Source organism: Muntiacus reevesi, chromosome 21 (genome assembly GCF_963930625.1).
Source record: "Muntiacus reevesi chromosome 21, mMunRee1.1, whole genome shotgun sequence".
Classification (NCBI taxonomy): Eukaryota; Metazoa; Chordata; class Mammalia; order Artiodactyla; family Cervidae; genus Muntiacus; species Muntiacus reevesi.
In genome coordinates this window covers 16,851,331-16,870,344 of record NC_089269.1, presented here as the reverse complement: position 1 = coordinate 16,870,344, position 19,014 = coordinate 16,851,331, and the positions used below count along the sequence as shown (strand labels likewise).

The 19,014-nt window shown below is 37.0% G+C and overlaps 1 protein-coding gene across 1 annotated transcript in view; it reads left to right on the top strand.

The window, feature by feature from the left end:
* NSUN3 (NOP2/Sun RNA methyltransferase 3) overlaps positions 1–19,014 on the top strand; it is a 56,345-nt gene that overhangs the window by 11,465 nt on the left and 25,866 nt on the right. Inside the window, exons 4-5 of the mRNA XM_065913832.1 lie at positions 7,114–7,268; positions 8,045–8,166. Of these exons, the coding sequence (XP_065769904.1) occupies positions 7,114–7,268; positions 8,045–8,166 (277 nt within the window). The remainder of the gene's footprint in view (positions 1–7,113; positions 7,269–8,044; positions 8,167–19,014) is intronic.

Here is a 19,014-nt window from a genome sequence, read left to right as displayed (position 1 = left end):
TGCCATTTTGAAAAGAGGGCATTTTAATCCTAGATTATCCTCATTAGTAGGCTATAAATATTTAACATCTTTATGGTAAAGAAATTCAGATTAGGAACTCAAAGGCAAATGGATATATTCTCTGAGTTTGAAGTATAGAAGAATCTTCCTGTTCTTACATCAAGGGCAATGAGTTACAGGCAGTAGTCCAAGTAAAGTAGCTTTTCATCTAAGAAGGGCTAATGATAATGGTTTACTAAGAAGTACAGATGTCTTCATGCTGATGCTCAAATCCCAAATTAGGTTAGCTACAGTGCTTGAATCTGGAATGCAGATGCCATGCTAAAAAAAGCTTTTATAAGCAAAACTTAAAATGATGGCTGCACTAAATGTGCATTTATCCTCTGAATTTCTTCAGATCAGTACTGGCCTTTATTCAGGGTCAGGAGGCTCACAGCTTTGAATAATTAAAAAGCTCATATTTTAGGATGATTAAAAAAAATTAGCCTACTTCTCTTCTGGTCTAACTGCTCCTACCTGTTAGCACGATGAGGGACTGTCCGTTGTTTTTTATTGCTCTGTTTTTGTCAGTGGAGCCTCTGTAATGTCCTGGTGTTGATAGAAAAAGAAAAAGAAAAAAAAAACACTTTTGATTCTAAATAGGAAAGCATTAACAAGTTAAGAATGACCAAGCTTGATAGAGTGGCTTGATCAACTTTCTTGCTGAGGGTTGACATGAAATTCACTTTGCTGTCAATAATTCCCTTTTTACATCTGGTTAGCTTTTGATGGTAGAGAACATTAGAAAGACTCTTTACTGAATTGCTTTTTCCCTTCTCCCTCTGAGCCTTTTGCACACCCTACAGGTACCATTTTCCCCTTCTTCCCCTTTGCTGATTCTTTTCCATTCTTCAGGTTTTCACTCAGAAATCAACTTTCCTAGAAAGCCTTCCAAGAACTCCCTGCATTAGATGCATCTTCTTTTTGGAAATAATAACAACAGTGATAATTTTGAACATGTAGTAGAGAAAAGAAACTCCAAATGCTATTCCTGAAAAAGCTCAATGACTTTTTCAAGAATTTGTTAAATTTATCCCGTTTTCTACTTAGATGAGGAAAAAAGAAAAAAAAAAAGTTGGGTTACTTTTGGCAATTTAAGCTTGAAAATTAATTCTGTCTCAACGTAGTGAGTCTGAGACTGTGTGTGTGTGTGTGTGTGTATATATACACATATATATATGAAACTTGGATTGTAATGCCTTATATTATATATTTTTTAGAGTTTAACCAGTTTAATCCTATTTCAAATAAGACCTGTCTAGACCAAACTGTAATATAACATAAACCTGTATTTCAACTGAGAGTTACTTTAAAATGCTGAATTGAGGATCTTGACTAAAGCTACAGTTTAATGAAAAGCTGCCCTGATTTTCAGTTTTAGCAATTTAAATATCTTTATTATAACATCATGTTTTACATCAAGTAAGCCACATTTGGTAAGCATATACTATGTGTGAGGCATTGCATGGTAGGTGTAGGGCTCTGAAGGATATAGAGGTAACTAAGACTTCTGTTTCCTGTGATATGACAAGCTTTTTGTTTTAGCCAACTCTCCTGTTGAAAATTAACTTAAAAGTGTGGGGTGTGATATGAAAGAAAAGCAAGATCTTTTAAAGTGTGTCAGAGTTCTCCAAAGACTCAGTGGCCAAAAGTTAACAGTTTGAGAACCTGGGAGGTAAATTGAGCATTGAAGCTGGGTTTTCACTTGAGAGCACTTTTTTTTTTTTTTTCCCCACCTGGAAAACATTCCTTCATGAACATGTGTGGATACAAGAAGCCAGAGCCTGCTCAGTTAAAGCATCTATCAGAAGATTAATTTGTATAAACCTTAGACTCCAAAATACTTTTCCCTCCAATAAGTAAACTAGGAAGAAATTGTCCTCTCCAAAGAACTGAGAGGAAGATTGTTTTCAGTTTTAGTGGTAGGGGAGGAGTGGACATACCCTCTGAAACTTTGTAACCAGCGCTAAGGCAATATAGACCATTGTGGTGAAGTTGCAGAATTATGAAAATAAAAAAACATCTTAATAGCAGCCAGAGAAGACAGTCTACCTTCAAAGGACAGCAGTTGGATGGAGGAATGACCTCTGAGTGTAATAATGGAAGCTGGCATTCAGAGGAATGATGTTTTCAATGTACTAAGAAAAGATGACTGTCAATCCAGAAATATATTCATCAAAATATCCTTGAAGAGAAAAAGTGAATTAGACTTTTCTTTTAGACAGAGAGCAAGAGTGTAGTTTGTCACCAGCAATTCTGAAGGAAAAGGGAAAGCCATCCTAGGTGGAAAATGGAAGATACAAAAAGAATTGAAGAAAGAAGAAAGTGAGAAATAAATGGGAAACATCTAACAGTCATTGGATATAGAAGACAATGATAGTAACATTTTATACAGTTAAAAAATATAAGCGCAAATAAATCCCAATACACAATGCAATAGCATCTTATTTAGGAGGAAATGTTAGGAGATTCTTGTATCTTTTAGGAAAAATGGTGGAGATTGACTCATTTTAGGTTTTTCTTTTACATATGCATGTTAAATGATTTAGGGTTACCACTAAAAGAACAGAATATAAGATATTTAAACCAGAAAAAAGAAAAATGGAATGAAATTTAACTGAACAATAGCCAGCTTGATTACAAACCCTCGTACATTTGTGCTCCCTCCTTGCATGATTTACTTCCTTTTATTTCCCACTCTTGCTTCCCTGGGATCGTACCCTTCTGTGATGTAAACTTTTGTCTTCGGCTGTTTTCTAGTGATTTCAGGCTAAGACAAAAGCTTTCAGACACCTATACATAAGCTGTATTAGTGAATCCTCCAAAAAACCACCCAAATTAACAATGTAGACTAAATAAAGAATGTTCTACCTGTACAAATGAAGCTTTAAGGTGATTTTTCTAGTCCTTTCTGAAACCCCTCCCTAAATTGATGCCATCCTCTGAGTTCAAAATCCTTCAAGCTAGGCTTGGGAACAGAGAACAAAAGATGAACAAGATGAGTTTTGAAGAGGCAGAGAGATCAGAGGTCAAATTGCCATTTGTTGGGTCATGGAGAAAGCAAAGTAGTTCCAGAAATAAATCTATTTCTGCTTCATTGACTATGCCAAAGCCTTTGTGTGGATCACAACAAACTGTAGAAAATTCTTGAAGAGATGGGAGTATCAGACCACATTACCTGTCTTCTGAGAAACCTGTATGCAGGTCAAGAAACAACACTTAGAGCTGGACATGGAACAGTGGACTGGTTCAAAATTGGGAAAGGAGTATGTCAGCTCTATAGCGTCACCCTTCTTATTTAATTTATGTGCGGAATACATGATACAAAGTGCCAGGCTGGAGGAATCGCAAGCTGGGATCAAGATTGCTGGGAGAAATAACCATCTCAGATATACAGATGATACCACCCTAACTGCAGAAAGAGAAAAGGAGCTAAAGAGCCTTTGGATGGAGGTGAAAGAGGAGACTGAAAAAGCTGGCTTGAAACTCAATATTCAAAAAACTGAGATCATGGCCTCCAATCCCATCACTTCATGGCAAATAGAAGGGGGGGAAATGGGAGCAGTGACAGATTTTGTTTTCTTGGGCTCCAAAATCATTGTGAGCAATGACTGCAGCCATGAGATGAAAAGACTTTTGCTCTTTGGAAAGAAAGCTTTAACAAACCTAAAGCGTATTAAAAAGTGGAAACATCACTTTGCTGAAATAATTGTGTGGTGGTTAAAATTGAAAGATGATCTTGAGGTCTCACAATTATAGACCTTGCTTTAAAACTAGGTGTTTATTTAGTGGAGGTTGGGATGTCATTACAGAATTTTTTACAGTGGAATGACAATCAGAAAAATAACAACATATGTATATATGTGTGTGCGTGTACATATGTATACATATGAATATATGTATATACAGATATTTTTGAGCAAAGACTTTACAAAAATTTTTCCCACTTTACATTAGAATTTCACCTTCAGTTCTCTAGCTGTGTTCCCCTGGTAACCTGAGAGAAGTTGTTACTTTGTTTCTAGACTTGTGATAAAAATGACCTTGATTAGTTAAAATGCATGTGCACTGGGACAAGGAGTAAATAAACCCTAGAGACCTGATGGGGATGCCATGCTTTGGGCTTGGCTGGGTGTAGTGACTCTTGTCATTGGTGTAACTGGGCATATCCCAGTGACTGGAAGCAATGACTGTGGAGTTGTTAGTCTTTTCCAGCATCAGGGTCTTTTCCAGTGAGTCAGTTCTTTGCGTCAAGTGGCCAAAGTATTGGAGTTTCAGCTTCAGCATCAGTCCTTCTAATGAACATTCAGGGCTGATTTCCTTTAAGATGGACTGGTTGGATCTCCTTGAAGTCCGAAGGGATTCTCAAGAGTCTTCTCCAACACCACAGTTCAAAAACATATGATTATTAATGACAGTTGTGTGTATGCCCAGAAATTGGCAATGGTTGAATAAAAGAGGACACATTTTTTTTCTATGTACTATTCATCAGCCTTTAAAAATGATTCGCATCTCTGCCGGTTGACTTGGTGGTATTGCCTTTCAACTATTAACATGTGGAGAGTCAGGAGACAGAAACGTGTGTAAATAGAATACTGTATATGCAGATAATTGTATAAGCACATGTATATCAGGTTACTAATATAGGTTCCTTTTGATGGGTGGTTGGGCAGTTGACAGAGTGGGGAGATAAAGAGTAAGATGGGAAAAAGACACTGCAAAAATATTATATAATTCCATTTATATATATCCATTTATATATTCCATTTATATCCATTATATCCATACATTTATTTGTAGGTGTAGACATAAAGAGATGTGGTAGGATTATTTAATGAAAATGTTAAGTGATGCTTATCTGAAGACTGAGTTTTAGGTAATTTTTGGTGTTCTTTATACTTTTGTACATTTGAAAATACACTTGTCTTTAATATTACATGCAATTTATGTTACTATAATAAATGTATATAAATATTTATAAATACATATTTATCTACAGGACAAACAAAATTGCTTTTCTGTCAGGGAGAGGACGGTTTGCTAATGCCTTCTCTTTCTGAGAAGCAGCGTAGCGCGGTGCTGAGAAGCAGGCGGGCAACGGAGCCAAGCTGTCTTGGTTCCCTGTTGTGTAAACCTGAGCAAATTACTCACCTCTCTTTACCTCCCGTCCCTTATCAGTAAAATGGAAATGATAATAAAATTACCTACCTGAGGTGTGTGAGGATCAAATATGTTACTACATGTAAAGTCTTAGAACAGCGCCTAGCCCTGAGTAGGGACTCAAGATAATAATTACTACTATAGGAAAGTGAAAGTCAGTCACTCAGTCATGTCCAACTCTTTGTGACTCCATGGACTGTAGCCCACCAGGCTCCTCTGCCCACGGAATTCTCCAGACAAGAATACTGGAATGGGTTGCCACTTCTTTCTCCAGGGGCTCTTCCTGACCCCGGGATCGAACCCAGGTCTCCCACACTGCAGGCAGACTCTTAACCAACTGAGACACCAGGGAAGCCTCTACTGCTACATGTATTGTTAGTAATCATTATGAACATTTCTTGTTACTACTTTTGCAGTTCAATGCTAAAAGAACTGGTGCTAAAAGAACTGGGCTTCCCTGATGGCTCAGAATGCAGGATACCTGGGTTCAAGCCCTGGGTCGGGAAGATCCCCTGGAAAAGGGAATGGCAACCCCACTCAATATTCTTGCCTGGAGAATCCCATGGACAGAGGAGCCTGGCAGCCTACAGTCTGTGGGTTTGCAAAGAGCCAAACACGAATGAGCGACTAACACTAACATGAACATTTCTTGTTACTCCTTTTGCAGTTCTTTGCTAGAGATGGGCTTCCTGGTGGCTCAGATGGGAAAGAATCTGCCTGCAACTCGGGAAATCTGGGTTTGATCCCTGGGTTGGGAAGATCCCCCGGGGAAGGGAACAACTACCTGCTCCATTATTCTTGCCTGGAGAATTCCAGGGGCAGAGGAGGCTGGCAGGCCACAGTCCATGGGGTCGCAGCGTCAGACATGACTGAGCAACTAAGCACATAACACATGCTAGATATGTTACTAAATTATCACAGTGGACCTTTTTTTTTTCCTTCTAGTTTCATTGAGATACAACCGACATACAGTACTGTATAAGTTTAAGGTGTAGCATTTCATCTTAACAACCACTTTGTAAGGTAGGGGTAGTAAACTTTCTCCTGTATCCTGTTAGGGCTTCTGACAGTGACTGACGTAAGACAGGAATAAAGCATACACGTGTTTTTTCTCTTGGCCTTGACTCCCTGTCGCTGGTGATAAGAATATTCTTTCCTCTTATAGGGAGGGTATCTTTCACATGGGAGTTCATCTCCTGCTTTCAGGAAGAAAAAGATAGCTCAAATGCCCTTCCCACATCTGCTGTTATTCAAGTGCTTTTAACTCAATCAGTATGCCAAAACAGCATATTTTGCAGTGGAGTGTTCTAAACTCCTTCACTATTATAGTTCCCATTTTACAGATAAGGAAAGTGAGACTGTGTAGGAGAGCTGAGTCAGTTTTCTGGAGTCTCAGAATTCTTAATTTGAGCCTACGCCTTTCCTATCATAAAGCCAGTTGCACTTTATATGCTTTTTTCCACGTGCCACATACCTTCCTTTATTTAAAATCAAGGTGTTCTGACCTGGAAGGAACTTTATACATCATTTACTCTTTTTTTTTTTTTTTTTTTACATCATTTACTCTTGAGAGCTTTAGGAGAGAACTGTGTCTACGGTATTGGTTGTATAGTATATCTTTAGGAATCTCTCATTCTCTAAAGGTTTTTACCTTCAGAATTAAATTTGAATGAATAAATGGTGAGAGCTGCTGAGAGGCTCTGTAGGCATGACTATGGTAAATGTTTTATGAAGTGTTTGTGAGTGTACTCAAGTCTTTAAACACAGATAATCATAATGTTTACCTCTTAGCCCTGTTCCTGTGTAATTGTAATGAACCAGTGTATTTCTGAAATTTATTTGATCAAAAGTGGAAATTTAACAATTCTATTGTGTTCATTAAAAAAGAAATTGTTTTTAATCCTTTGTATTTAGGTTATCTTCATTGTAATGAATACGATAGTCTGAGATTGAGGTGGCTGAGGCAGACGTTAGAATCTTTCATCCCACAGCCTTTGGTAAATGTAATTAAAGTGTCTGAATTGGATGGCAGAGAAATGGGAGATGCCCAGCCTGAAACCTTTGACAAGGTACTTTTATTACATTGTGACAGATTGATAGACTCCCAGTGATCCTACTGTTATGTTGCTTTGTTGTGGTTATTTTCCATCTGCTTCCAGACATAGCTGGATACAATTTCTCAGTACCCTGGGAAATTCTGATAAAGTGAAAATGGGAGCAGTTTTTATTTGATGGTCAGCATGTTCAAAGGAAGAGGTAACATTGGGATTGGGGATTATAGAATGCTTTTTATTTCCAGGTACCTCACAGATACTCAGGAAGAGATCAGATATTATCTGAGTCCATACACAAACATGCACATTGCATTGCTTTAATTTGGTAACATTTCGTATCAGAGTATGACAGTTGAAGAAAAAGACAGTCTTTCAGTAAACTGAAATTGAATTATTAGTTCTTAAATATAAATGCTGAGAATTCAGGAATATAGTAACATCAGTTTAAAATGAGTAACTTTAAAAAAATAAAATGAGTAACTTTTGTAAAAGTTTTTGCTATAGTCAACAAGAATATGAAATATTAGTAGACATTAGTAGACTTTTAGTCCTCTCATTCCCCTTCTCCACTGAAAAAGACCTAAATGCTGAAAGTCACAGGAAATTCTTTTCTAAGGTATTAGTGAAGAAGCGTTGTAAACAACTTACCATGGTGTATTTTCAGTTATTAAAATAAATTTACTTATTTATTTGCTAATTTTTGCCACAATTTCTGTAGCTTCTCTGTATCCTTTGTGTCTGAGGATATGTTTTCAGTGCATACTTGCCTTCTCTGTCATTTTTTCCTATAGGTGTTAGTTGATGCTCCCTGTTCAAATGATCGAAGTTGGTTGTTCTCTTCTGATTCTCAGAAGGCTGCCTGTAGGATAAGCCAAAGGAGAAATTTGCCTCTTCTACAGATAGAACTCTTAAGGTGAGAGCTATTAATACAAAAGTTTATTTTGGTTTCTAACATAATTTCAGTAGGCATGACAACACATGACGCAGGGCAGCGTCCAAATGGAGAGTTTCCCGTGTAGGTGTCAATAATTAATTCTCTCACGTCTGCACCCAGAAAATTCTCAGTCTCTTCCTTTTGAGGCTCTTGTAAGGTCGCCTCCGCCCTCCCACTCGCCACCCCCTTGATGAAATCGAGTGTTGCTATGCATTGTCTTTTAAAGGACACAGATGATTTTATTGTGATTTAAAGTTGTTTGCTCATCAGCACCATCCAAAGCATGGGGTTCATCACCGTTTTCTCTCACCAGGATGTGAACAGCCCCTCTGTAAGAGTAGCTTTGGGCCAGGATATTTTTTTTTTTTTTTTTCAGTAAGGACACATTGTTCTGGGTGAGTAAGAAGTTTTAGTTTGTTGTTAGCACTTAACTCCCCTCTAAGACTTTTCCAGAAAGGCATGACCACGGAGAGAGACTTGGTTTCTTCAGAACAGAGCCATTTGGGGACATCCTGCTTTGGTTTCAGAAGAGATTTATATTTGTACCCTAATCCTAAGCAATTCCTACTGTTTAATGCTGAACCAAAATTCTTGGACCATGTTAAATATGCTTAAGTGACGCTTTATCACTCATCACTTCTTACATGTTGAAGGAGAATGAGTGGCAGTTAATATGCCCTGCTGACAACATGCTTTACTTCCAACTTCTGATTGATTCACAGCAATGAACATGCACCATTTCCTAAGTGTTACAACCAATACTAATACATAGTCTTGTTCTTGTACCAGATTATGTCTCAGCTCATTCTGGTCATTCCAGGTGGCACCAACCAGCCGGTCCTTAAGGCATTTCTCATCTTGCAATTAGACTGTTTATTTGTATTCTTCCAGTGTCAGCCCTTCATTTGCTATTACCCTAAGATATTTTGAGAATTCTTTTCCACCTTTCTCTTCTCTTTGGTTATTAGTTTGGGGATGTTGTATAGTTCCAACCATAATAAATCTTTTTTTCTCACCAAAACTTCCTTGATCTGGCTCTTTAGCAGGTCACTCCTGTTATTCCAGACTTTGCCATCGCCATGCCTGGCGCTGTAACAGGCCCCAGGTCTTTTGGTGTCTTATTAGCTTCATTATCGCTGATGTTTTTTAAACCTGTCAGCAGCGAGGCTTCCTGAGAATATCATTTTTCTTCCTTCTCATAAAAAATCCTTCTTGCACTCCTTTTTCTTACTGTACCATACCACACTTTCTGTTTTATATTCTGTTTACTGCTTTTCCTTCTGTTTTATCTCAACTCATTATAATCTAACCTCTATTCCCTTTATTCTTCCAGATCTATGCTTATTAAAGTTACTAAACAACCATTAAATTAATTGTTATTTCTCAGTTTTAATTTTGTTTGATCTCTTGATAGCATTTTTAAAATGTATTTTATTATGCAACTGTTACATGGAAATATTTTCACTGTAAAAATTAAAAAAAAATACAAATGAAGCAAAAGGTCTCCTTGACCAGAGACCCAACTAAATACCAGCTTTCTTCACAAATTTGACTATTGGACTTTGGTGTTTACTCTTCCAACTCTTTCTGTAGCTTTTCTTATATATGCATAGAGAAATATGTTAAAAAATAACTGCTGTTATTATGTATGCATTGTTCTGAAACTGACTTCTTCTTGTATTTAACATTCATTAAAGTCTTTTTCTCATAAATCTGTTTAGTTCTCGTCAAGTTCTGTGACATATTCAACAAGGTTAGTCTATAATATTCGAGTTAATTCTCTGTTTTTGGTTATTTACATTCTTTCTAAAAAGAATACTTTTATAAACTATTCTTTGTCTCATTGGACACACAGGATAACATTTTTATTGATTAAATATCAAGAAATGGAATTAAGAATCAGACGTTTTAATAGGTACAGATTACTGAATTATAAATGGCTATACCAGTCTACCTTTTCTTTTGTATTTGACTTTGTTGACTACTTGTTCCTTCTCAAAATATTCCTTTCCCTGATTTTTGTGATCATGTGCTTTACTGGCTTTCTTCCTACTTATTTTCCTTATTGGCTCTTACTCAGGTCGTCCCATAAATTTTGGGTTTCCTTCAGCTGCTGATGTTGGCCCCCTTCTCTGTTCATCTGATGGCTTCAGCTGATATAAGATGCCGTCTCCCAAATATGTGTCTAAGCTTAGATCTTTCTTAGCCTCACACCTATATATCCAAGCATCTATCAGAGATCTCCAAGCTTCTCAGACACACAGAACTGAATTTGTCTTGAGGAACGCATAATTTCGAATGCTTTCCTGTGCCCCTCCTCTGTCAAAATCAACAAAAATCAAATAGAAATCCCATCAACCTGCCTCTTTTCCTCTCCTCTCTCTCTCAGTAATAGATCGCTTTGCTGAGATACCATAGCATCTCGCGTTTGCCTAAGTCAGAAATCCATCCCCAAATCCTCTTTCTCTTATACCTAATCAATCACTAAGACGTTTCATTTGTACCTGTTGCATATTTCTCAAGCCCGTTCACTTCTTTCTGATCTTAATAGCCTAGCCTGAACCCCTGGCAACTGTCACCCAAATCACTGCAACTGGCTTCTTCTGACTGCCCTGCTCACCTCCAGGTATGAGCTCTATTACTTCACTCCCTACAGTAAAGCCACATCTGGTGTGAAATGAAAATCTGATCGTGTCATTCTCCTTTTTGAAGTCTGCAGTGGTTCCTCATTACTGTGAAGATTTCAGATTCCTTAGTATGATATTGAAGTCCTCTTCTTATTTCACTAACCTTACTCTCTCAGGACTCTTCTTGCCCTGGGTTCCAGCTGAGCAGTTTCTCAGACTCACCCTGCAGGGTCTCATTTCTGAGGCCTGTGAGTTTCCTGTTTCTTTTGTTGGATTACTAACTCATTCTCCCCTCTCTTTTGGCTAGCTCTCCTGGTTCTTCAGGGATCAGCTCTGAGGGACTGAAGCCTTACCTGATACTCTCGGACTGGGATTGGTATTCCCTTCATGTCCTTAAAAATACATGTTCATTTAAAAATACATTGATTGTCAGTTCTTCTGTTTGACATTTGCCTTGTACCTGTTTTTTCTTCAACAAGACTGTAAGCGCCATGAGAGGAAGGATTGTCTTATTGTTTTTATTCCCAGTATGCAGTTTGGTATCTGGCATGTAGAAGAGGGAGTGGGGTCAGTAAATAATGGTTACACTAAATTATGAGGGCTGAATATTTAGAATTTACACATGTAATTAAATTTATAGCAAAGTTAATCTGACAAAAATAATCACATAATCATTATTGTACTACATGGTAATCAGGCATAAATGTAAAGCAATTCACATGATTTATTTTGATTAGTATTAGTTTTACATAACCAAAGCATGGTCTTAGTTTGTTTAGAAATGTTTAACACATTTCCCTTGACACATATAATGTTTTGATCATCATCACAAGGATCATGCATCTGTGTAAACCTCACATCCACACAGCCTTGTTCCCCAACAGCTAAGGCCCTTCTTTATTGTCTGCCCCTCTCTCCCATCATCTTCCTCCCTAAAAGAAATGGCTTCAGCAACACATCACTTTAGTAGCATGTTAATAGACTGCAGAACTGACATAGCAATCGCAGTGAATGTTGGTTTTCATGTAATTATACGTGATTGGGAAAGACCCTCACACCAGCCCCCTCCCATTCTTTTCTTTGATCTGCTAGTCTGCATTCAATGCCTCTGATGCTGGTCTGCCTGAGAGGTGTCGGAGCCACTTGAGGCAGTTGAAACTCTGAGCCCCTTGGCTTCGTGATTATGATGCTAAAGGGGAAAGAGCATGATACCAATGCTGTAGTCACAGATAATGGTTCTTGTTCCCTGACATCTACAAATTTGCAGGTTAAAAAGATAAAGGAAAAAAAATGATAATGCCAGCCACAATCTTTCTTTTATTTCCTGCCCTTGCCTCCAAAAAAGGAAAAAAAAAACTCTAGTAATTTTCTCACCTAAGATAGCTTTTACTACTATGTCACATACAAAGAAATTTCTTTCCTTCCAAGTCTTCCTCATCTAGTTATTGCTTTACCATCTTTTAATAAAAGGCAGTCCTTTTATTCCAGTAAGGAATAGAAGGTTTAAATGCAAGCACATGCAAGAGCGTGAATACATTGATGTGTGTGAGTTTTAGTCAGAGGTATGAAGGATTGATTTAGATCCTTATTTGCATTTGCAAAGAACAGTTAGAAAGCAAGTAAGCAAACACTGCCTAGCCTGATGCTGGAGACGGAAGATGGCACTCAAGAGAGAAAAGAAGTGAGAAGGACAGTTAAGCGGCAAATAAGGAAAGCTCTTTGTTTGTACTATTTTGTCAGATTGGATTTGTACGTTTCTGCATTTGTCTGCTGACTGATACGGTGCTCAAAGATATTTTATGCCTTCCATGGTTATTAGTCACATACCAGAAATCATTCACATTTACATTAAATAGGCAACATGTATAATATTCAGAATTTTAGCTTTTGAAAACCCAGTACTCTATTACTGATTATTCTACAACCAGACATTAATCTTGCACCTACTGTTTATGAATATGATACTTCGGTGAAAATCAATACCTTAGTTAAAAGAAGTTTCTTGATGTTAAAATTTTTAAAAGGAGTAATATTAGTAGATATGTAATATTAACAGTTTTTTAGAAATTCTTTTTAAAAATTAATGCATGTATATTATTATACATAATCAAGAAAATAGTAATCTGATTTTGTTTGGCATGAAAAGCTTATTGGAAGGCATAGTGATGACAGGAAATCCCAAACCATATGAATTCATTGTACACTTATTGAGGACTCTTCAGTTTATCCATACAGAGGTAGAAAATTTAGAATCTTCTATTAAATTTATACAGCATGAACATATAAGATATATACAACTCTCGCACATGTTTCAGATCATGAGAATGTGGGATGAAGATATAAGGAATAATTAATTGAGTATAAGTCAGTTCTAATCATGAAGTGCCATTTGAAAGTATACCTTTATTATCATTTCTCAAAATAATTTCTGAGACTAGTCATTTCAGTAACATACTATGTATGTGCACACTACATAATAAGATTCTCTTGCCTCATTTTTATTTAACTACTTTAAGGAAACAAAATATGCTGAAAGTGATATAGACATAGTCTTTTTAGAAAGTGCCACGTTTGTGCAAGAGAAGTTTACATAATTTTTAGATGCAAAAGCGTGAACTGAAGAGTTTGATTTATAACAAAAATATAAGTGTCTTATTGCAGTAATGTATCATGTCACCCATTTCCTCAGAGGAAATCAATCATGTTTGAAATAGTGACCTCTTCTGGTTTTCTTCCTCACTATTTGACAAGTAAAATCGGATTTGTGAAGTCATTGAAAAAGGAAGCTTAGATTATTTGATAATGTTTTGCAAATTTGTATAAATCATTCAGATAATAGTCCTTAAAAAGTGTTACTCTTACAGTAAGAGATGTGTTTTAAAAGAAACATTAAAAAGTCAATAACATCTCTTCTGTCATGCTCTTGAGCTGAAATGAGGGAGACCTTGGACTGTAGAGCATGGTCTTCATCATTTATCAACACAGTGGCCAGAAATTGATATGTACATATTAGAAGCATAACCTTCGGGCATACTGTTCTAACAGAACGGAAGATTTCCAATGCTGCTTCAGCAGTGTGTATATTTTCTCTTTAAAGTTTAACTTAGTTAACTTTGCATACTATCCCTTATATGCTTGGTTTTATGTTTGGAATCCAGAAAACAAAAGCTACTTTTAACATTATTGCTACTATCGCTACTACTGCTAATTCTCCTTTTCCTTTCCTCTCTTCCTCTTTGTTTTCGCCCTCTTTCTTTTTTTTCTTTAAGTGAGGTGGGAGGAGTCAGAAATTCTGAGATTAAGAATCTGTAACTTGGGCAAAGATTGTGTTTCTTTTTAATAAGAGTTTATAGATCAAAATATTCAGCATTGACTGAAATTGTAAAAGGTTGAGGAAATATCCATAGCTATACTTTCTAGCCATTGTACTTTCAATCATAAAAATATGTTTCCAGGGCAGATTGACAGTGTAAAAGACAATCTTGAAAATAAGATTTTTGTCAGCATTTATTAAATACCCACTTTGTGTCAGGAACTTTGCTAGACATGAAGATACTAAAACACATACATATGAAATGATTCTTGTCTTCAAGATCCTCAGGGAAGTTATCATCAAATATGGTATAAATTTAGTGATAGAGGGACTAGTTAGGGTGCAGAGGGTACAGAAGGAGGGACACCTAACTTGCTCAGGTTAAAGATGGGGTGTGGGCAAAAGAAGATACATTTTACAGAATAATCAACGGATAAATATCAATATTTAAACTGAAGATATTTTTCTAATAATTTTTCCTAATCATGAAAGTAATCAAGCCACATAAAGCATTTAGAATGTACAAAGAAATACAAAGAAGAAAATAAGCCATCCATTGAAAGAAGCTATTATTATTTGGATTTACTTCCTTTGACTACATACAGTACTTACAGTAATGGAAATCATAGTGATATATAACGTGATATCTTTTTCACTTATTTCATTAGGAGTATTTTATTTTTAGTAACATTTTATTATTAAGTAGTCTTTGAAAACATACTCTTCAAATGACTACATCATATAAAATCTCTTCATTCATTTATTCATTCAGGTCATTAAGAGTATCAAAGACAGCTCTTTCTAATGATAGAATCTCATTAATGCAAGAAATAGTTACAAAAACATATCCCAGTGGAGATGAAAACTTCATTTTTTAAAAAAAAATGATCCAGGAAAGAGTTTGATAATTCTTTGAGGAAGGAGTTAGCAGCTGACCTGTGATCCATTTCTCTTTTGATCCAGGAAGATACTTCCACAGAAAGAAGAAGGGAGGTGACCCAGTTAAACATGTTGGTAACTGACCTCCTTTGTAAATAGACTAATGAATTTTGCTAAGAGGAGAGCTCTTACTTATGGCATACTTTGCAATGTCCCTAGTTAGGATTGCCTGTGGTAAACACAACCTAGAGTCTATAGATTTGCGAGGCATATTTTCCTGGAGAACGTTGTGTAAGCTATTCAGCTCCCTAAGGTATACTGGAGACCTGTGATGTAACCTAAATGCTCCCCATGTGTGAAGTGGCCCATAAATTTTGCTTCTAGAAATCATCTGTTATTCTCAGCTAGAAAACATTCTGAGGCAGAAGCAAGACTTAAGCCACATTGGATGTCTCTGCTGCTTTTGTGTCGCTTGATTGCTTATATACTTGAAATTATTTTAGTAAAGCTTGAAGCTAAGCTCTCTGGTTCATGAGAATCTGATTAGACAAGAAAGTCCTTTGTGTAGGCTCACCCCCAAACCCCAGCCAGTCATCTCTGATGAAACTAAATTGAGGAACATGATTTAGACCTGAGTCCCAAGTGCAAGGCTCTTATTCCAGTCCCACCTCTAAGTCTTGGAACTCAGTCAACTCACCCAGCCAACTGTTAGAAAGTAATAGCCCTCCCGCTTATGTCCTCTGCAGGGAAATATGATTAAGAGGATGAAGGGAATTAATTAAGAGATTTCTTAATGTGGAAAAATCCTTTATAAGTAGAATAAAAGTTCTTGGCTATAATCTTAAAAAGAGGATGAAGGGATAGGATCCAATGTGCCAGAGCTCAACTAGGTTCAAAAGAACAAGAGAGGTTGTGATGTTCAGGAATTATGACTTTTTTCCATTTTGCCTTTATCCACTAGTAAAAATAATAAGTAGAGAAATGTCTACTTCTGCTTTATTGACTACACCAAAGCCTTTGACTATGTGGATCACAACAAACTGGAAAATTAAAATTCTTCAAGAGATGGGAATACCAGATCACCTTACCTGTCTCCTGAGAAATCTGTATGCAGGTCATGAAGCAACAGTTAGAACTGGACATAGAACAACAGACTGGTTCCAAATTGGGAAAGGAGAACATCAAGGCTGTATATTGTCACCCTGCTTATTTTACTTACATGCAGAGTACATCATGCAAAATGCTGGGCTGGATGAAGCACAAGCTGGAATCAAGATTGCTGGGAGAAATATCAATAACCTCAGATACGCAGATGACACCACACTTATGGCAGAAAGTGAAGAAGAACTAAAGAGCCTCTTGATGAAAGTGAAAGAGGAGAGTGAAAAAATTGGCTTAAAACTCAGAAAACTTTCAGAAAACTAAGATCATGGCATCTGGTCCCATGACTTCATGGCAAATAGATGTGGAAACAATGGAAACAGTGACAGACTTTATTTTCTTGGGCTCCAAGAGTCACTGCAGATGGTGACTGCAGCCATAAAATCAAAAGACCCTTGCTCCTTGGAAGAGAAGATATGACCAACCTAGACAGCATATTAAAAAGGAGAGACGTTACTTTTCCAACAAAGGTCCGTCTAGTCAAAGCTATGGTTTTTCCAGTAGTCATATATGAACGTGAGAGTTAGACTATAAAGAAAGCTGAGTGCCGAAGAATTGATGCTTTGGAACTGTGGTGTTGGAGAAGACTCTTCAGAGTCCCTTGGACTGCAAGCGGATCCAACCTGCCCATCCAAAAGGAAATCAGTCCTGAATATTCATTGGAAGGATTAATGCTGAAACTGAAACTCCAGTACTTTGACCACCTGATATGAAGAACTGACTCATTGGAAAAGACCCTGATGCTGGAAAAGATTGAAGGCAGGAGGAGAAGGGGATGACAGAGGATGAGATGGTTGGATGGAATCACCGACTCGATGGACATGAGTTTCAGCAAGCTCTGGGAGTTGGTGATGGACAGGAAAACCTGGTGTGCTCTAGTCTGTGGGATTGCAAAGAGTCGGACACGACTGAGTGACTGAACTGAAATGAAAAATAATAATAATAGATATCATTCATTGACTGTATTAGCTATTTTTCCTCTCCTTGTTGGAAGAGGCACATAGATGAAGAGAGTCTTGAATTGTTCGCTTCAGCAAACTTGGGGTTAGGTTGGGGGGGGCATCTCCTCCTTTATATAAACTTGAGGCGAGGATGGTGATAATTCTTCCCTAACCATTTATTCTTTCTTTAACTATTCATTGAGTACCACAAGGTACCAGGGATAAACAGGGAAAATTCAAACCTTGTTTGACTTGGCTACATTTATTGTTGTGAGTAGTTAACTGTCCATCATTTCTAATTCAGGAGTCTCATGTCTTCTGCCAACAGCCATGAAACTTGCTGGGCTTACTTTTTAGCTTGCACGCAGGGTGAGATATCAGCCCCTTCATAGTTTTTGATGTTGCAGTACAAATGTCTTCTCCCATGTTGTGGCTTGCCCTTTTACTCTTTTGGAGTTTTATGTTTTTTTGTCTTTTACAGAAAGATGTTATTACTTTTTATGTAATTTATTATATCTATGTCTCAAGTTTCTATAAGAGGAGATCCCCCCAACCTACCCACAAGGTAGCAAGTAGGCTGTTTTCTGGGTGAACAATTCAAGACTGTCTCCATCTATGTACTTGAGCCTCTTCAAACAAGGAGAGAAGCAGCTAATGCAGTCAATGAATGGTGTCTGTTTTCTTTATGATGGGGTATGATTTGTACCTACATATTATGATTCTATGGTAATTAAGTTAATGTGGCACTAGCTTGAGGATCAGTAAAACAATTAAGTAGAATAAAGTCAGATCCATGTTAATGTGGACATTTGATTTATGACAGAGGTCAAAGTCAGAGTGCTAGAAAAAGGACAGACTTACTAACCAGGACACAAAGACAGCATTCATCATAGGGAAGAACTGTCACCATCCTTGCCTCAAGTTTCTATAAAGACTGCATTGGCTATTCGGGGTCTTTTGTGTTCCCATACACCTTTCATATATATTTTAGAACCAGCTTGTCAAGTTTCCTGAAAAACTTGTTGAGATTACATTGTGTTGTGTGTTGGTTGCTCAGTCATGTCCAACTCTTTGCGACTCCCGAGGAGCCTGCTAGACTCTGTGGCCTGCCAGACTTCTCTGTTGATAGAATTCTCCAGGTGAGAATACTGGAATGGGTGACCATTTCCTTCTCCAGGGGGTCTTCCTGACCCAGGGATAGAACCTGGGTCTCCTGCCTCACAGGCAGGTTTTTTACTGTCTGAGCTACCATCTGTGAAATTCCACAGTGCATTGTTTTCATATTTTCATGGTCTGTTGTTTCATTTCTCTGGAATTTCATACTCTGTATGTTCCTTAGAAACATACATATTTTTTATATTTGTAGGCCTTATTTTACCATCATTGGCTTTAATTTGGGGATTAAGTCTATCAGTAGAGTTTAGACATTTTCTATTATTTCACAATATTGGTAAATTTTTTAAGTCTAAAAATTTGTCCTTAGATCCTTTAGGATTTTCAACAAAACTTTCACCATTATGTATTACGTAGAAATATATATATGTAATTTTTCTAGACTCTATATGATAATATTTTGCTTAGGATTTTTCTATATATTTCACAAGTGAGACTACCTATAAGTTTTTATTCTTAAAATACTATTAGAGTTTGGAATCAATGGTATACTAGCCTCATAAAATGAATTGAATAGTGGGCTCATTTATATACTCTGGAATAGTTTATGTAACATTACAATTATTATTTTTTTCCCATGTATGTTTGGGAGAATCTCCAGTTGAAGCCATATGGGCCTGGAGTTTCCTTTGTGGGGTGAATTTTGAATGTTGATAGTTTCTTTAATGGTTATAAGACTCTTAAGTTTTTTCTTTCTTCCTGAGTCAGTTCCATGAGTTTGGGGGTTTTGTTT